Below are 19,831 nucleotides of genomic sequence, written 5' to 3'. Positions count from 1 at the left end.
CGCCGACGTGGGACAGGAATATCCCACCGGCGTGGGGCAGGAATATCCTGCCGGCGTGGGGCAGGAATATCCCGCCGACGTGGGTCAGGAATATCCCGCCGGCGTGGGTCAGGAATATCCCGCCGGCGTGGGTCAGGAATATCCCGCCGGCGTGGGGCAGCAATATCCCGCCGGCGTGGGGCAGCAATATCCCGCCGGCGTGGGGCAGGAATATCCCGCCGGCGTGGGTCAGGAATATCCTGCCGGCGTGGGGCAGGAATATCCCTCCGGCGTGGGACAGGAATATCCCGCCCTATGTATTCACATGACAAAGTGGCTCAGAGGGATTTCAATGTAAACCTGTCACACAGTGGTATTGGATACTTCAATATCTCAAATATGTAGAGGGCGGCACGGTGGTTACCACCGTTGCCTCACAGCACCAGGGACCCGGGTTCGATTCCCTGCTTGGGTCACTGAGCGGAGTCGGCGTGTTCTCCCTGTGCCTGCGTGGGTTTCCTCCGGGAGCTCTGATCTCCTCCCACTGTCCAAAGATGTGCGGGTTTGGTGGGTTGGCCACGATAAACGACTCCTGAGTATCCAATGGTTAGGTGGGGTTACCTGGAAAGGGCAGTGGAGTGAGCCTAGGTTAGGGTTCTCTTTCGGAGGGTCAGTGCAGACTCGATGGGCCGAGTGGCCTCCGTTGCACTGTCAGGATTCGATTAAATACGCAATAAAGTGGTAACGAGGATGACGGGAAAAAGGAAAGAAAGCAGTCGAAAGAGCTGGAAGCTGATTTGGAGATATGGATTAGACATTTCAAAACATTGTATAAAACTCTCGTAAATTAAGTTCCTGCAGACACGGGTGGTCGAGGTTTCTCGGCCCTGCCAGCGGCGGGCACTGTCGCTGAGGAGACAGGAAAATTCGGAGAGCAGTCAAAAGAATTGACTTCAGGCCACTGGCCAGATTTTCCCATCTCTCCCACGACGATGCCTGCTGCTGGCGGACGGGAAAACCATGGCCAAAGAAGCCCGTCTCATCGCTGCAGAGCTGTAAATTATACAGCAGGTGAAGCCCATGAGGTGGCAGAATGAGGCGTCTTCCACTCACCTCATCTTTCATATCGTCCACAGCTCGCTGAATGAACCATTTAACGGTGGCCTGAAGTGACTTTGGAATGCATTCGAGAAAGGTGCTGTTGTGTTCCGTCCCATAGACCACTCTCTCCTCCGCACCATCAAACTCTTCAGCTGTGCGTGGTGAAAAGCGATTGTAGATTATTGGGATTATGCTCTGATCGGGGAAGATCAAATCTTAAACATAATTCTGCGCAGAAGGAGACCATTTTCAGGTATTGATCCAATTCCCTTTCGACAATTACTATTGAATCTGCTACCATCGCTCAATCAGGTAGAGTCGTCCAGATAGTAACAATAAACTGGCTCCATAAAAATAATCCTCATTTTCCGTCTAGTTCTTTTGTTAATTATCTTTTATCTGTTGGCGAATTAGTGTGAGTCCTTGCTCATCATCGGTGTTCACTAATATTCTTTATTAATATTAACATTTTCCTATTCAGAGGAGAATTGGTTTGTTGGGTTTATATAATGCATTCTTGCCACACACAGAACCAAGAAATGGAGGAAATATTGTGCACGGTTCTGGGAGCCACACTGTATGAAGGATGTGAACACATTGGAGAGAGTACAGAAGAGGTTTACAAGAATGGTTCCAGGGATAAGAAGCTTCAGTTATGAGGATAGATTGGAGAGGTCGGGACTGTTCTCCTGGGAGAGAAGAAGGCAAAGAGGAGATCTGATAGAGATGTTCAAAATCATGAGGGGGCTGGACAGAGTGAACCAGGAGAAACAAGAACGAGAAGGCACAGGTTTAAGGTGATTTGCAAAAGATGCAAATGTGATGTGATAAAAAACATTTTCACACAACAAGTGGTTTGAGAGTGGAATGCACGGTCTGGAAGTGTGGTGGAGGCAGGTTCAATCGAGGCATTCAAGAGGGCGTTAGATGATTGTTTGAATAGAGACAATGTGCAGGGGTACACGGAAGAGGCTGGGGAATTGGCACTGAGTCATGATGGTCTTTTGGAGAGCTGGTGCAGACAAGATGGGCCAAATGGCTTCCTTTTGCACCGTAACAATTGTGTGATTCTGTGAAATGGGATCAAAGAGTGGCAGTCAATACCGATAGAACGCAAATTATAATGAGGGTGCACCGTCTATTAGGAGGTGAGAGAGCGGAATGAAGATCTCTGATCCTTTTGGGTGGGTGCTGCAGTTACTTGAACCTTCAACCTGACACAGGTTCAGAGGCTGGCAAAGCAACCATTGGGCTGCCAAGGTAACCGCAGCCAACAAGCTAATTGACAAAGAGCAGAGACTGCACCACGATGGGCGGCAGTTTGACCTCTGACCTCCAAACACCTGGACAGACTTGGCACAGCGTCACCAGTGCGTGTCTGGAGAACCAGAAAGGATATGGGCCCTTTGAGGGAGAGCTATCACCTCTAAAATATTATGTTCTGCAGTTTTTTAAATCTCAAAGTATACTTTTGAGATTGTGACAGTGAGCGTGCTTCTAGAGAAAAAAACCCAAAAGTAATGCTTTTCGGTAGCTCAATAATCAAACTGGACAACAGTGGGGAGGGGAGTCCAGGGCGGGGGAGGGGCGGGAAACCGGGATTGGGAAGTCTGGGAAAAGGAAAGGACCCAACATGAAAGAGATCGTGTTCATCTATTTTTTGGGCGATGGAATTCTTTTTATCCAGTTCCATTTTTTCCCGCTGTACGCACCGTCCCTGCTGGAAAGGGTGGGAAAACGATCTTTAATCAGACCTTTGCTGATGTTGCTCAGCAACCAACTGCCCCACGGGTCGTTTTGTCCCTTTCACGGCAGCCCTGCTCCTTCTGCGAGGGAGCAGCTGACAAAACAGTGTGGATCTGGTACCCGCCACTTGAGCCTGCCTCACAGGCCCAGCAGCTTATTGATATGAACCTTCTATAAAAAGGCATGACTGCACAGTAGGAATGAGAAGAGGAAAAGAAAATCTCCATCAAGATATTAAAATTCCTCGGTTTATAAATTGCAGGATTAGCCAACTCGTTAATTGTCCAACCCCGAGCGGAAGTGTAGCCCAGATTAATGCATGAAAATACTCTCTATTTGGGAAATCAGTCTCAAAGATCACGACCCAGTTATTAGCTGGAATCAGTCCAGAGTTGACCTGAACTCTCTATCACCCTCATGCTGGTCTCAGGACGGTTTTGTGTGGGAAATGGAGATTGACCCCCCCCCACTATTGCAGTGGTTGCGAGGTCCTGACGTTAGATTTGAGGCCAAGCGTGAGTGGGTGAGCTTAGAGATGGGGTTACCATGGAAACCATTGAATCCCTACAGTGCAGAAGGACGCCATTCGGCCCATTGAGTCTGCATCAACCCTCCGAAAGCTTACCCTACCTAGGTCCACTCCGCTGTCCCGCCCTATCCCCGTAACTCCACCTAACGAGCACACCTTTGGACACTAAGGGGCAATTTAACATGCCAAATCCACCTAAGCAGCACATCTTTGGACTGTGGGAGGAAACCGGAGCACCCGGAGGAAACCCACGCACACACGGGGGAGAACATGCAGACTCCGCGCAGGCAGTTACCCGAGGCCGGAATTGAAGCCGGGTCCCTGGCGCTGTGAGGCAGCAGAGCTAACCACTGTGCCGCCTCAATACACTGGGTGGAATTTCCCGGTTGTTCATGCTGGCGAGGTTCTTCCAGTCACATAGACTGCGAACTCCGGCAGCACTGGAGCAAACATCGGTAAGCCCCATTAACAGGGGTGGGACCAGAAGAACGAGCCGTCAGCCAATGGCTGGCCACCTCCCTGCCGCAATGGGGGAGGGGGCGCGTGGAGAAAAACGTCCACTAAAAATTGTGTACCAAATGGTGCTACATCCAATCGGGGAGTGCTAGATTCTACCTGCATCTTGACTTCAGCCTCCCCGCTAATTTTATGGATTGACTGGGCCTCTGCAGTGACTGCCCATTAACCTGGCCAGAGGAATGTCACCCTGATGTAATTAAAGGATACCACGTTAAACAGCTGGAAGAGAGAATGGGAAGGGAAAATGTGGCTGCTCCTTACCAATCAAACTCTGGTCCAGACACTGGTGAATGGGGTTACCGTTCCAAATATCTTGTCTTCGGAAACGCCTAAGCAAAGAGAGGAGCCTGAAGTGAGGTGTTGAAGTGAATACACACACCCACACGTAAATTCACACACCCAAACACAGGGAAGGTAACGTTGTCATAGTCTCAGAGAACCACAGGCTGCTTTCCCCTTTGAGGGGGAGAGCTGACTGGTGGTGATTTAACCTGAGGATCACCACACCTCAGGCGAGGGGCAAGGTTGAGAAGGCGAATTACCTCAGCCATTACGGGAATTGAACCCACGCTGTTGGTCTTGCTCTGCATCCCGAACCAGCTGAGGTAACTGAGTTAAACCGACCCAAACGCACATGCAAACAAACACACAGACATGCAAGCACACATACCCCCCCACACACAAACACACGCAAACATAGACACAAACACACGTGGAAAACAGACATGGTCAATCCCAAGTATACATGAACTCACCATCAAAGCCATAAAAATACTAATGATGTGGAGATGCCGGCGTTGGACTGGGGTGAGCACAGTAAGAAGTCTTACAACACCAGGTTAAAGTCCAACAGGTTTGTTTCAAACACGAGCTTTCGGAGCACGGCTCCTTCTTCAGGTGAATCACCTGAAGAAGGAGCCGTGCTCCGAAAGCTCGTGTTTGAAACAAACCTGTTGGACTTTAACCTGGTGTTGTAAGACTTCTTACTATAAACATACTAATGCATTGAGTGCACACTCCACACACTTCTCACGACCTTTCACCCCAGCATATTAAAAATCTTAACCGTATGTGAACACAGATTTGTTCATTAATCTCACCCATCAATAGACTAATATATGCCAGCCCACCCCAGCACCCAAATACATCTATGTTGCCTAGAGGCCAGTGAAAGGTTTTTAGCTGAGTCATCGCGCAGGAACGGTACCTTTTAGCCGAGGGCTGGTATCTGGTGCAGGAGCTTCCATCCCAAGCGCAGTAGGGGTCTCTGGCGAGACAACACTCGGCACAGGCATTACCATAGGTCTGGCACTGATGGAGCTTCACCTGGGCCACCCCCACCCTCGAGCCAACAAACAGCTGTTGCTGCAAGGAGGCAGAGTACAGGAGAGCAACGTTAAGCCGAGAATCACACAAGAGTTCAAAACCAACTGAAGGAAAGATGTGTCAGAGAACGGAGCTTCTTACCCGTTTCACGGAGATCTCCATCGATGTGATGGGATTTGGAATCTGGCAACGTGAAAAGAGAAACCATTATTGGAAAATTCCCTCACCCATTTTACGACAAGCACATCCATGTTTCCTGGAGAATAGTTCTGTCATTGGTTGAGAATGACAGCCTTGGTTCATTTGGGAACACATTTGCCTCTGAGTGAGAGGTTTGTGGGTTCAAATCCCACTCTGCATAAAATTCTAATGTGACCAGACAGGGTAGATGCAGGAAGGATGTTCCCGATGGTGGTGGGGGTGTCCAGAACCAGGTGTCGCAGTCTGAGGGTATGGAGTCGACCATTTTGGAGTCCAAAGATGTGCAGGTTGGGTGGATTGGCCATGATAAATTGCCCTTAGTGTCCAAAATTTTATGATAATCTATGATTAACCTAGGACAAAAGTTTGGCACAACATCGTGGGCCGAAGGGCCTGTTCTGTGCTGTATTTCTCTAGAATTTTGAACTAAGATGAGGGGTAATTTCTTCACCCAGTCGACCTGTGGAATTTTTTTACACAGAAAGCAGTTGTGGCCAAAACACTGTGGGCGAGATCCTCCGTCCTGGCAGGTTTCCCATTGTGGCCACCCCCAGGCCCCACACAATGCAGGTGTGGGTGCGCTGTCGGCGAAGCGGGAAATCCTGCCCACGGAGAATCAACTTGTAGGTTTTCAAGATGCAGTTAGATACAGCACTTGGGATAAAGGGATCAAAGGATATTGGGGGGTGAGGGGGGTACGGGATGGCGGGATCAGGCTATTGTGTTAGACTATCAGCCAATGGGCAGCACGGTAGCATGGTGGTTAGCATAAATGCTTCACAGCTCCAGGGTCCCAGGTTCGATTCCCGGCTGGGTCACTGTCTGTGCGGAGTCTGCACGTCCTCTCCGTGTGTGCGTGGGTTTCCTCCGGGTGCTCCGGTTTCCTCCCACAGTCCAAAGATGTGCGGGTTAGGTGGATTGGCCATGCTAAATTGCCTGTGGTGTCCTAAAAAGTAAGGTTAAGGGGGGGTTGTTGGGTTATGGGTATAGGGTGGATATGTGGGTTTGAGTAGGGTGATCATTGCTCGGCACAACATCGAGAGCCGAAGGGCCTGTTCTGTGCTGTACTGTTCTATGTTCTATGATCATAATAAATGACGGAGCAGGTTGGAAGGGTTGAATGGCCTCCTCCTGCTCCTATTTCTATGGATCACAGAATCCAGGCTGACACTGCAGTGCTGAGCATATGCTACAGTCCCAGAGGTGTTGTCTATCAGAGGAAACTATAAACTGTGGCCCCTACCTGCTCTCTCTGATACACCCAACAGATCCCACAGCAACTATACCAAAGCAAATCAGGGAAGTCCTGCCTATTTTAAGGGCTTGTCTGTTGTGGGAAACCCGGACAGAGATCGAGTACCTCAGGGTGGACCCTGGCTCCACAACATAAAGTACCATCAGCCTTAATTTGGCCCAGGAGAAGGTATACCAAGGTAGGGGCGAATCCCATGGAGGGGGTTTTGTCATACATGTAGAGGAGCCATTGAGAATGGATTGAACATGAGTTTTGCAATAAAATGTGAAAGTATCAGAGAACGCCTACAGTTCAGAAGGAGGCCACTTGGCCCATCCAATCTGCACCCACCCTCCAAAAGAGCACCCTAACCTCGGCCCACTCCCCCACCCTATCACCGTAGCCTAGCCTTTGGACACTAAGGGGTAATTTAGCATGGCCAATCCACTTAACCTGCACATCTTTAGAGGAAACCGGAGCACCCGGAGGAAACCCATGGGGAGAACGTGCAGACTCCGCACAACCAGTGACCCAAGGTCAGAAATGAACTTGGGTACCTGGCATTGTGAGGCAGCAGTGCTAACCACTGTGCCACCGTGCCGCCCATTTTACATTGTAAAATATAATCAAACGTATCAATAGGGAGGTTCCTTAGAAGAGAAGAGATTGACAGCCCACATGAACAGTAATGTATCATTCTGCTCAATGAGAGTTAAACTAGACATATTTAAATAATGTGTATTAAAAATATTACCCCCGTCAATGCAATTTCCAGACCAACATGCTGGTCAACTCCGTCATTTCCATGCAGAAGTGGATTAAACTTTACATGCCTCATCAACATTTCATCATGAAACAGAAAATGAACTGATTTTTCATCAGACTTAATTAAGAAAGTTACAAATTGAATCCTAATTTTAGGACATTTCCTTTGGTTTTGGTTTGCGGGCAAAAATGGAGATTGCAGGTTTCAAATCCCAATTACACTTTGATTTGTTCATCATTAAAATGAACAATGCACTAGGCAAACCGATTTGATCACCTGGTTGATCGTGCGGGGTTATGAGGTGTTACACATCGATCACTGGGACACTGCTTGGACCTATTAAGGCTCTAAGTACCTCATTTGAACGTTAGGAGATCCATTCATGTCAGATTATATCTTAGAACAAAGAACAAAGAAAAGTACAGCACAGGAACAGGCCCTTCGGCCCTCCAAGCCTGTGCCGACCATGCTGTCCGTCTGAATTAAAATCTTCTGCATTTCTGGGGTGCGTATCTCTCTATTCCCATCCTATTCATATATTGTCAAGATGCCCCTTAAAAGTCACTATCGTTCCTGCTTCCACCACCTCCTCCGGCAGCGAGTTCCAGGCACCCACTACCCTCAGTGTAAAAAAACTTGCCTCGTACAGCTCCGCTACACCTTGCCCCTCGCACCTTAAACCTATTCCCCCTAGTAATTGACCCCTCTACCCTGGGAAAAAGCCTCTGACTATCCACTGTGTCTCTGCCCTTCATAACTTTGTAGACCTCTCTCAGGTCGCCCCTCAACCTCCGTCGTTCCAGTGAGAACAAAACGAGTTTATTCAACCGCTCCTCATAGCTAATGCCCTCCGTACCAGGCAACATCCTGGTAAATCTCTTCTGCACCCTCTCTAAAGCCTCCACATCCTTCTGGTAGTGTGGCGACCAGAATTGAACAATGTACTCCAAATGTGTCCCAACTAAAGTTCTATACAGCTGAAACATGACTTGCCAATTTTTATACTCAATGCCCCGGCCAATGAAGGCAAGCATGCCGTATGCCTTCTTGACTACCTTCTCCACCTGTGTTGCCTCTTTCAGTGACCTGTGGACCTGTACACCTAGATCTCTCTGACTGTCAATACCTGGTGAAGGGTTCCACCATTCACTGCATAATAGTGTTGAGGGTTCTACCATTCGCTGTAAATGTCTTGATGATACAAGAGGACAGAGTGAATACCTTAAACACCTGAAGCTCTTCCAGAATGACTTCCTCGCTCTGCACTGCATTCCCCTTCCGCAGAGCAATTGTCTTCAGGACCACCCCAGTATCTGCAGAGGAAGAAAATACCAGCCCCTCTTAAAATTCCTCTCCAGTAAATTGAATTGAGAAGAAACAAAGGGATTAAAAAAATATATTCAACGTTTTTTCTCTTACTCCGCCTCCTGCTTCATCTGTTGATATTTTGAGGATCTCTCGTTATGGATCCAATTCTTCTATTCTTGACTTTCAGCTGTCTGAATGGATGGGTAAGATCCCATGGTGCTTTTCAAAGAAGAGTAGGGGGAGGGGGAGGGTTTTCTCCAGTGACCTGGCCAATATTTAGCCTTCAATCAACATCACTTAGGTAACAAATTACCTGCTCATTATCATCGTGCTGTCTGTGGGATCCTGCTGTGCACAAACTGGCTGCCGTATTTCCTTCATTCAGATAAAGACCAATACCTCATTGGCTGATAAGCACTGTGGGTGGTGCTGAGGTCAGGGAAGGTACTATGTAAATGAAAGATCCTTCTCAAGCTTTCTCCCCACAGCCGCAACTTCCTCCCTCTTCCAGACAATAGCTGCAGGGTAGTGAAGTGATGCCAAAAGTCCTGCCAGCGTGTTGTACGGTTTGGTCATGCTATGAGGTGCCGGCACGCCAAAACAGAGAGAGCTCCCAATTTACAGTCAGCTAACAGATGAAGAGTGTGTTCGATCCATCCTACCTCAGTTCCTCAGGAAAAACCTACCATGCTAAACTAGGCCTCAAGCCTGCTAAATGTACAGGAGATGGTGGAGTAGCGGCAATGCCATTGGACTGGTGATCCAGAGTCCAGACTAATGCTCTGGGGATAGGGGTCCAAACCTCACCACGACACCTGGTGAAATTTAAATTCAATTAATAAAATCTGAAATTGGAAAGCCTCAATAACAGTGACCATGGAACTAGCACCGAATGTCAGAAAAACCATCTGGTTCACTTATCCCCTTTAGGGAAGGCAATCTGCCATCCTTACCTTGCCTACATCTAACTCCAGGCCCACAGCATGATAATAAGAATATCTTTATTATTGACACATATAGGCTTAAGTTAACACTGCAATGAAGATACTGTGAAAATACCCGAGTCGCCACATTCCGGCGCCTGTTTGGGTACATTGAGGGAGAATTCAGAATGTCCAATTCACCTAACAAGCACTTCTTTGTAGGAGGAAACCGGAGCACCTGGAGGAAACCCACGCAGACGCGGGGAGAACGTGCAGACTCCGCACAGTGACCCAAGCCGGGAATCGAACCCGGGTCCCTGCCGCTGCGAAGCAACAATGCTAACCACTGTGCTACCCTGCCGCCTATATGGTTGACTCTCAACTGCATTCTCAGATTGCCGAGTAAACAACCCAATTCAAGGGCAATTTGGGATGCTGTCCTCAACCACAGCAATTGCCACATCCCATGAAAGAATTTTTTTTTAAAAAAGTCAAAAGTCTAGTTTATCTCATTGACTGCTAGGTAGCTGCTCGGAGAACAGTTGCCTCCTTCAGTACAGTCGCTGAGTAACATTGGTGAGGTGGAGCAACAGAAACGATTTATTAAAAAGCCGAGGAAACCAAGTGACTGTTGCTGACATTCCCTGGGTTGTTTGTTGAGTTGACGGCTGTGGTCTCCTGCGCGCTGACCTCACACAATCACATCACAAAGCTTTAGTTTGTTAATGTTGACATTTGCGGAGCTAAGAAAAGACATTCCTCCATGCCGTTAACAAAGAATGCCCAGTGAAGGAACAGCCCAGAGGACTGGGCTGCTTTGTGTAAGAATGTTGGCGGGAGGTGCCACGAGCCTCTTGTTTAGGCTCATCACACCGGGGTTCCCTGGAATGAATATACTGCTCAGCTTCAAACATTCAAGGGCTTTGAGGTATCTGGTTATTGGAGGGCAGCCTTCTGGTTGGAAAATCAAAGTCCCCCCCGTCCTGTGATCTGACAATATTTCATGCTAGCTGGCGAGGGCTCACAGCAGCTTGACCTCGGCAAATTAGCTCCCTAAATGTCAGAGGTTAACAAAAAGCGAATCTTCAACATGAGGCTTGTGCAGTCACATTGTTAATTGATGGAGATCGAATAACTGCTGGCTTATTGATCAAGAAGCTGTGTAGTTTTGTCTGAGGGACATGGTTCTGAGACGTGGGTTGAAAACAATGAGACAGGAAATCAAACCTTATTTGACTGAGTATAGATTTAATATCCTGCCGTGCAGGTTAGATCATCGAAGGCCTGTATCGCCCTGAACATAAAAGACTGGCATTTACAAAACACGCTACCCAGAATCATCAGAAATTTCTTCACCCCAGTGATGACTTGAAAGGCATTGACAGCCACGCCTTTGCGGTGATCTGTTTGCTCAGCAGGGTCCCACAAACAACAAATAGACCAGTTGATTTTTTTGTTTTGATGGCGACATTTATTGAGGGAGGAATGTTAACGTGGGAGAACTCGGCTGGTGTTCAGAGCGTTACCAAGGACCTTTCGCTTGCCCCTGAAAAGGCTGATGAGGCGGCAGTTTAGCTTTCCTTCTGCATGACGACACTCCTGACGGTACAGCACTCCCTCAGTACTTTGTTTGGCCTGGCAGCCTCTTTGATGCTCAACACCGAGAGCGAGGTTGGAATACATAACGTTCAGACCGAGAAGCTCCCACTGAGCCACAGGCATGAACTGTTGCCACTGCACGTGCATTAAATCACCAGATTCACCACAGGAATGCACACACACAGCGCAGTGCTACAGAACCTTCCCTAGACAGCACTCAGACACAACGCCCACACAACCCTCCATGCACATGCACACCTCCCACTTGCACACCTCATATACAGGCGCAGCGTGAAACAAGACAGCACTTACTGAGCAGCCCCGACTGAAGAGCTTTTACATACAGGGACCTCACATCGACTCATTCTAACCTCTCACTGTGGCTCGGGCGCACTGCTCTCAACCACTGAGAAATGTTGAGGTGATTAGCATTGATCTATTTATAGAATTAACAGTGCAGAAGGAGGCCATTTGGCCCATCGAGTCTGCACCAGCCCTTGGAAGGAGCACCCGACTTAAGCCCACACCTGTACCCTATTCCCGTAACCCAGTTACCCACCTAACCTTTTGGGCACTAAGGGCAATTTACCGCAGCCAATCCACCCAACCTGCACGTCTTTGGACTGTGGGAGGAAACCGGAGCACCCGGAGGAAACCCACGCAGACACGGGGAGAACGTGCAGACTCCACACAGACAATCACCTGAGGCTGGAATTGAACCCGGGTCCTGGCGCTGTGAGGCAGTAGTGCTAACCACTCTGCCACTTTGCCGCCCCAAAGGGGAAGATGAGGGTTAATTTTTTTTTAAAAGTCCAATTAATGTGTGGCCAACCCACCTACCCTGTACATCTTTGGGTCAGCCCATAAGACCTGGGAGCAGAATTAGGCCATCGGGTCTGCTCTGCCATTCGATCATGGCTGATATTTTTCTCATCCCCAGGTGTGAGGGTTCAGACCCCTGTAGACTCGGGGAGAACATGCAAACTCCCCATGCACAGTGACCCAGGGCCAGAATCGAACCTGGGTCCTCGGCACTGTGAGGCAGCACAGTGCCACCGAGCCACCGGTCGAGGGCGATGGAGTGAGTTGACGAGGGGAGGGAAGAAGCTAATGTGGAGCTTAAACCCTGCTTGGACGAATAGCAATGCTGCAAGTTCTATGTAATTCCAAATACTGTTCCGTCATCGCTGTGCATGTGGTTTAGAAAGCGTTGATCTGTCCGGCATGCAGCATACCTGTCCCAATGAACATGACGTCATACTGTCCATCCTCTGCCTCTACCCGGTCCACCACAATCTGTGTCATCTTGTACTGGACATTGGTTTTAATGAGCACCGGATGCTGATTTAGAGGATACACCGGCTGGAACATCAGCGGATGACTGCGAGCAAAATGGAGGACATCGTCGGGGTAATCCTTGGTGCTGGTGTACTGCTGACTGGGTTGGGTGGTAATCTTGCTGGGACACTGCAGAAAAAAGAGCAATTTAAAAAAAAAAGAACCAATAGCAATGCATTAAAAAAAAGGCGACGGGGTCAGTCATTAAAATCTGCTAATCTTGACACGTACTTCTTCACATTGAGGCCCATTCGTTCTTTCAGGAAACAGGTGAACATCTGGGAATGTAAGTGATGTGGGACAAGCATTAACAGAGAATCCAAAATCAACTGGGATCTGGGCTGGGGAAGAAGGATTGACTTGTCAAATGCCAGTCGAGGTAGAGTTGATTCATGGTGACAGGGAATTAGATACACGTCTGGGAGTTTCCTGGGATGTTGGAATCATTGGCAAGGCTGGAATTTTCCACCCGTCCCTAGTTACCCTTGAGGAGGTGGCCATGGGCATTCTCACAAGCCTCCTTTTGAAACTGTGCATGTGACCCACAGAACATGTCGAGACAGATGCCCACTGGCACACAGCAAGTGGCATTGAGCTAACCCGGGCATCAAAACAGGGCTATTCCTGCGCATCTCCTGGAAAGCAACAACTGAACATTGCCAAACAGCAGGAGTATGGCACCAGCCTGCCTGTCATTTGAGTCAATGATTAGCAAAGCAAGTCGCCCGCTCGTCCACTTGGTGGAAGAATGGCAGCATAAATCAGACTATGTGGAGATACAAGATCAGCATTCAATAATTATTCCTTCCTGAGATACTCACTGATCCAGGTCTTGGGTAAGGTACTTTGCCCTCATACGCTGTCCACTGATAGTCAGGTCCTTCCTTGTGAGCGTAAGGTCCATTGAACACCTCTCGTATATCAGCCATGTGATAGACACAAACAGCATAGCCTTGGAAGACATTACTGAAATAATATTTACAATACAAAAACGGTCAAACATCGAAATACGATCCTTTGCTTGACAGTCAATTCTTGTCTGCATTTCAAATGAGAACCGGCCTTGTCTCTAGGCTCTGCTACATTAACTATCCATGACCAACAATCAGTAGTCTTTTAGCCCCAGTTCTAACAATGGCCCAGAAAGCAGGTAGTCCAGTGATCATGATATTGGATTCAGGTTGGGAGTTCAAATCCCAACAGCACAAGCTGCAGAATCAAATTCATAAATCCGGCAATTTATAGTCTAGCGTGAGGAAAAATGACCATGAAAGCTGGAACCCAACTGGGACCTTGATGTCCTTCAGGGATGAAGCTGCCATCCCAATATAGTCTGGGCTCTGTTTGACTCCAGACCCACCACTCGGTGTTTGACACTTAATGCCTTCAGGTCAACGAAGGAAGGTTAAAAAGTGCTGCCTCGTCAGTGTCACTCAAAACCTAAAAACAAATTTAAAATAAAGAATCGATACCTCTTTAATCCACAACTTAACTTATTGATGAACAACCGCACAGAAATAAAAAGGAACATTATTCACGATAGGCTGTCACAGCCCAGGCTGATCCCATTCCAACTGGAGCTGAACGCTGCCTGATTTTCCTCTCCCATGTCTCGGGACTTTGAGGTTAATTTGCATTGTCCCACCATCCATCTCTGCTATCAGCTCAGTTAGCTCAGCACAGGCTAAGTTTAACTGCCATTGCCATTGTTTATTTTGTTAGGACCACAAAGAATGAGATCGCAAACTACAGCTTAATCTCACGTCATCTGATATCCATAAACCACTGGGCCTCTGTTCTCGTAGTTTGTGTTCTTTGAAACTGTAATGTAAATTTGTAAACCTAACACTCAGTCCATTGGCACAAATCTTGAGTTGACTGGATGCTTGCTCAATGTGCGTTACTTTCGTCTGTGGCCCTTCAGCAACGGCATCATTTGCTTATTTTAACTAGTTAGCTACTGCATTGTTCATGCGAAATACTCATACCCCAGCACTTAAACCTGGGGCGTTTCGAGGTAGCTTATCCACTGTAAAATTGGCATGCTTTGCACCATTTTAGCTCCAAGAATTAGGCAAGCTGCCTATTCCTGTCCATGGGCAGGATTCTCCGACCCCCCCGCCGGGTCAGAGAATCGTCGGGGACCGGCGTGAATCCCGCCCCCACCGTCTCCTAAAGTCTCTGGCACCAGAGATTCGGTGGGGGCAGGAATCGCGCCGCGCCTGTCAGCAGGCTCCGCCCCGGCGGTTCTCCGGCCCGCAATGGGCCGAAGTCCCGCTGCTGTCATGCCGGTCCCGTCAGCGGGAATCAAACCACCTACCTTACCGGCGGGACCAGGCGGCGCGAGCGGGTTCCAGGATCCTGGGGGGTCGCGGGGCTATCTGGCCCCGGGGGGGTGCCCCCACGGTGGCCTGGCCCGTGATCGGGGCCCACTGACCGGCGGGCGGGCCTGTGCCGTGGGGGCACTCTTTTCCTTCCGCGTTCACCATAGCCTTCACGATGGCGGAAGTGACCCCCTCCCCTGCGCATGCGTGGGATGACGTCAGCGGCCGCTGACGCTCCGGCGCATGCGCGGACTTCCGCCGGCCGGCAAAGTCCCTTCGTTCCGGCTGGCGTGACGCCAAAGGCCTTTCCCGCCGGCCGGCAGGGCGCCAACCCGGCCGGCAGGGCGCCTAGCCCCTCAAGGTTAGGGCTTGGCCCCTAAAGGTGCAGAGAAATCCGCATCTTTGGGGCAGCCCGACGTCGGAGTGGTTCACGCCACTCCATCCCGCCGGGACCCCCGCCCCGCCGGGTAGAGGAGAATCCCGGCCCATATGTGTGAAATTACACCCGCAACTGACCTAATGGGCAGCACAAGTGGATAGCACTGTGGCTTCATAGTGCCAGGGTCCCAGGTTCCGGCCCAGCTGTTAGACCAGGGCCACAACTCCTCCCTCAGAAGGACATCAAAAAATCTCCTGTCACAATTTGAGGACGTTCATGGCTGCTCTCCGGTATCTTGGCCATCACTTAGCTCCAAACTTTTATTGAAGAAATAACGACTGCACATCAAAAATACTTCACTGAACGTGCAACACCTTTGAATTCTTTACTCCTTCATGAGATGTGGGTGTCTTTGGCAAGGCCAGCATATCTTGCCCATCCTTAATTGCCCTTGAATTGAGTGGCTTGCTAGGCCATTTCAGAAGGCAGCTAAGTGTCAACCGCATTGCTGGAGGTCTGGAGTTACAGTGGGCCAGACCAGGTAAGGATGGCAGATTTCCTGGCCTGCTATTGAACCAGACGGGTTTCTACAACAATCAATGCTCATTGTCATTGTAGTATTAGAGTTTGTAAGGGTTTGTAATGTGTGGGATTGTATAAACAACACCGTCCAAAATGATGATGTTGGAGACCATGACTCGAAGTTGAAGAGGGAGAATGTCCATGACTTCAGCAGCGTTAGAGCTGGTCATGCTGAGCTGTACATAGTTCAGTCGTATAAAATAGACTAGTTGTTGCTTGAACACACCAACGTCTCAGTAGCCATTCCAAAGCTAGACTAATCGGCATAAAGCAGTCATGGTCACCATTCCTGAGACTACCCTTTGCATTCCACCAACTGCCATGATGGGATTTGAACTTGCATCTTCAGAGCATTGGGCTGCACCTCTGGATGCCCGCCCAGTGACAAACAACTGCACAACTGCCTTCCCCAAACAACCTGCAATCGTGAAAGACGCTGCTTAAATACAAAATGAATAAACTCCTACTGCATCTCAACAGTCTTAGATTGTGAATTAAAAGGGCAAATAAATTGACTCCCTACCTTATCGTGCTAAATAGAGCATAGATTTCTGGATTCTTCTCATCCTTAGTCCTCAGTAGAAACACATCCTCTGTGACACAGGCAAAGTCAAATATTATACATTAATAATCTTTATTATTGTCACAAGTAGGCTTACATTAACACTGAAATAAAGTTACTGTGCAAAGCCCCGAGTTGCCACATTCGGCTCCTATTTGTGTACACAGAGGGAGAATTCAGAATGTCCAAATTACCTAACAGCACAAATCACCAATAGATGAATTGATAGGCAGGTGAAAATTCTCATATCATTAGAAACTTCCATTAGCATTTAAAATTTGGTTTCTATCCCAACGCCAATGTTCACGTCTCCAAGTGAACTGGTAAACACATCCTAAAAGGGTAGGCCTCGGATTTCACTGGAGGAGAGAGATTTGTCCGGCCTTTTGCTTAGTACTGTAGAGCTAGCCTGGGAATGCCCAGTGCTGAGATACAAGGTCTTGCAAGCGAAACGACCTTCCATTTCCCCCCATCAGTCACATTCCCCACCTTAAAGAAGCAAAGTAATTTCTTGCTTACCAAGCTCATCAAAGTACGTGTCTATCCCATCAGGTCCTGGAACAGAACATATCAGCCTGGCTTTGACGAATGTGCTCCATTTGTTTACCAGTGCCCTTTGACCTCCTGCGTCATTCTGAAATGCACCATTGTAAACACCTCATCAGTTATGTTTCATGAACTTCTGGGATCATTGCCTACCCAAATAATGCCTTCTCACCCTCAGTTAGATGCCAACAGCAAACTAATTGACATTCTGATTCTTATAAACAATTCTATCGTTCAGGAGAAGAGAGATCTAAATCTGTAATGGGATCAAAGGACAGATTGGGTGGGATTTTCCATTCCCGTTGAAGTCAGTGGATCTCAGAATGGCTCACTGCATTTTCCAGCCCCACCCTCTCCGTGACAGGGCCATAGAATTCAGCCCATTGTCTCCCTATTCTCGGCCCAACTGACCTCAGAGCATCAAAACAACAAACTCTCTTTATTCCCTGTCTTCTTTTCTTACTATGCTGGCATTTCACAAGTATTTAAGAACATCACAATGCCAAGTAAACATACATAATAATAACCTTTTATAGTCACAAGTATGAAGTTACTGTGAAAAGCCCCTAGTCCGCCACATTCCAGCGCCTGTTCGGGTAAGCTGGTACGGGAATTGAACCCGCGCTGCTGCCCTTGTTCTGTATCACAAACCAGCTGTCTAGCCCTGAGCTAAAACCAGCCCGACATCCATTCTTTTTAGGTAGATGAACTTCCATCTCCCCCCCCTTCCCATTATTCCATCTCCTGAAAAGAGATGGAGATGTCGCCACAGTCCCAGAGGACCATAGGCTGCTCTCCCCTTTGAGAGAGAGAGTGGCCTGGTGGTGATCTAACCTGAGGATCAGAGAAGGCCGGGCATTCGTGGAAAGCCTCATCCCGCACGGGAGTTGAACCCACGCAGGTAGGTGTCGCTCCGCGTCATTGAACCAGCCATCCAACCAACTGCGATAACCCAACCCTCTTCCCTTCGGGCATTAACCTACACCCATTTGTACTGCTGTTTGTAGGATCTTGCTGTTTGCAAAATGGTTACAACTAACAATCAGTGTAATGTTATATTGCCGCTGATAGTAATGAGCTGAGCTGGGGCTTACAAGGCATAATTTCAAAATTTGCAGATGACGCAAAACTTTGAAATGTGTATAAATAATGTGTGTGTGTGGGGGGGGGGGGGGGGGGGGGCATTGACAGTCTGGTAAAATGGACAGAAACCTTGTAGATGACATTTTTAACACAGACAGTGATGGTGTGATACATTTTGGTAGGCAGAATGAGGCACGTCATGAAGTGAAATGATATTAAAATGGGGAACAGACAGGGGGGCGTGCCCACGCTAATCTTTGAACATGGCAGGACAAGTTGAAAGGTTGTTAAAAAAAACGAGACTCCGAATAATAAAACCAGTGTTTACAATTGCGAGGAGGTAATGCTTAACATTTGTAAAACACTGGCTAGGCCTCAGCTGACGTTTGTGTTCAATTTTGGGCACCGCACTTCAGGAAGGATATCGAGGCCTTCGGGAGGGGCAGGAGAGATTTATAATAATAATAATCTTTCTTATTGTCACAAGGAGGTTTGCATTAACACTGCAATGGATTTACTGTGAAAAGCTCCCAGCCGCCACATTCTGGCGCCTGTTCGGGTGCACTGAGAGAGAATTCAGAATGTCCAAATTACCCAACAGCACGTCTTTCAGGACTGGTGGGAGGAAATCAGAGCACCCGGAGGAAACCCACGCAGACATAGGGAGAACGTGCAGACTCCGCACAGACAGTGACCCAAGCCGGGAATCGAACCCGGGACCCAAAGCGCCGGAACCCACACTCACCTGGACTGCAGCAGTTCAAGAAGGTGGCTCGCCGCCTCCCTTTCAAGGGCAATTGGGGATGGATAATGAATGCTGGCCTTTCCAGCGATGCCCATATCCCAAGAAAGTTTCAAAAATCAAGGCTCATGGGGAAAAGGTGGGAAAGTGGATTCATGGATTATCATAGGACCATTAGATGTAGGAGCAGAAGTCGACCTTCAGTCCATCAGGTCTGCTCTGCCATACAATGAGATCATGGCTGGTCTGACATAAAAGTCTGCAAAAGTCTGAGAACACGCACAAACAGATTCAGAAACAGCTTCTTCCCCGCTGCTACCAGACTCCTAAACGTCCCTCTTATGGACGGACCTCATTAACACTACACCCCTGTCTGCTTCACCTGATGCTGGTATCTATGTATTTACATTGTGTACCTTGTGTTGCCCTATTATGTGTTTTCTTTTTCTTTTCTTTTCATGTACTTAATGATCTGTTTGAGCTGCTCGCAGAAAAATACTTTTCACTACCTCGGCACATGTGACGATAAACAAATCCAATATGATAATCCTCAACTCCACATTCCCACCTTAACCCAACAACCCTTGATTTCTTCACTGATTAGAAATCTGTCTCTCTCAGCCTTGAAGATGCTTAACAACGTCTACAGCTCTCTGCGGAAAAGAATTCCACACATTCATTACCCTCTGAGAGAAGAAATTCCTCATCATCTCTGTCTCAAATGGGTGACTCCTTACTCTGAGATGATGCCCTCTAGTCCTAGACTCTCCCACAAGAGGAAACAGCCTCTCAGCATCAACCCTGCCAAGCTCCCTGAGAATGTTGGGCGGGATTCTCCGAGCCCCACGCCGGGCTGGGAATCGCCGGGGAGCGGCGTGAATCCCTCCCCGCCGGCTGCCGAATTCTCCGGGACCGGGGTTTTGTCGGGGGCGGGAATCGCACCACGCCGGTCAGTGGCCACTGGCAGCGCCCCCCCCCCCCCCCCCGGCGATTCTCCGGCCTGCGATGGGCTGAACGGCCACCCGTTATAGGCCAGTCCCGCCG

General features: G+C 48.6%; 1 protein-coding gene across 3 annotated transcripts in view; it reads right to left on the bottom strand.

Annotated features, from left to right (window-relative positions):
* Window positions 1-19,831, bottom strand: part of sema3bl (sema domain, immunoglobulin domain (Ig), short basic domain, secreted, (semaphorin) 3bl) — a 176,410-nt gene that overhangs the window by 8,306 nt on the left and 148,273 nt on the right. For all 3 annotated transcript variants that reach the window (XM_038812283.1, XM_038812285.1, XM_038812284.1), the window contains exons 8-16: window positions 16,936-17,050; window positions 16,378-16,447; window positions 13,391-13,535; window positions 12,467-12,698; window positions 8,623-8,714; window positions 5,342-5,383; window positions 5,082-5,239; window positions 4,136-4,203; window positions 1,093-1,232 (exon numbers count right to left, since the gene is read on the bottom strand). In XM_038812283.1, coding sequence (XP_038668211.1) covers window positions 1,093-1,232; window positions 4,136-4,203; window positions 5,082-5,239; window positions 5,342-5,383; window positions 8,623-8,714; window positions 12,467-12,698; window positions 13,391-13,535; window positions 16,378-16,447; window positions 16,936-17,050 — 1,062 coding nt within the window. The remainder of the gene's footprint in view (window positions 1-1,092; window positions 1,233-4,135; window positions 4,204-5,081; window positions 5,240-5,341; window positions 5,384-8,622; window positions 8,715-12,466; window positions 12,699-13,390; window positions 13,536-16,377; window positions 16,448-16,935; window positions 17,051-19,831) is intronic.

Source organism: Scyliorhinus canicula, chromosome 11 (assembly GCF_902713615.1).
Source record: "Scyliorhinus canicula chromosome 11, sScyCan1.1, whole genome shotgun sequence".
NCBI lineage: Eukaryota > Metazoa > Chordata > Chondrichthyes > Carcharhiniformes > Scyliorhinidae > Scyliorhinus > Scyliorhinus canicula.
This window is presented reverse-complemented; position numbering and strand designations above follow the sequence as displayed.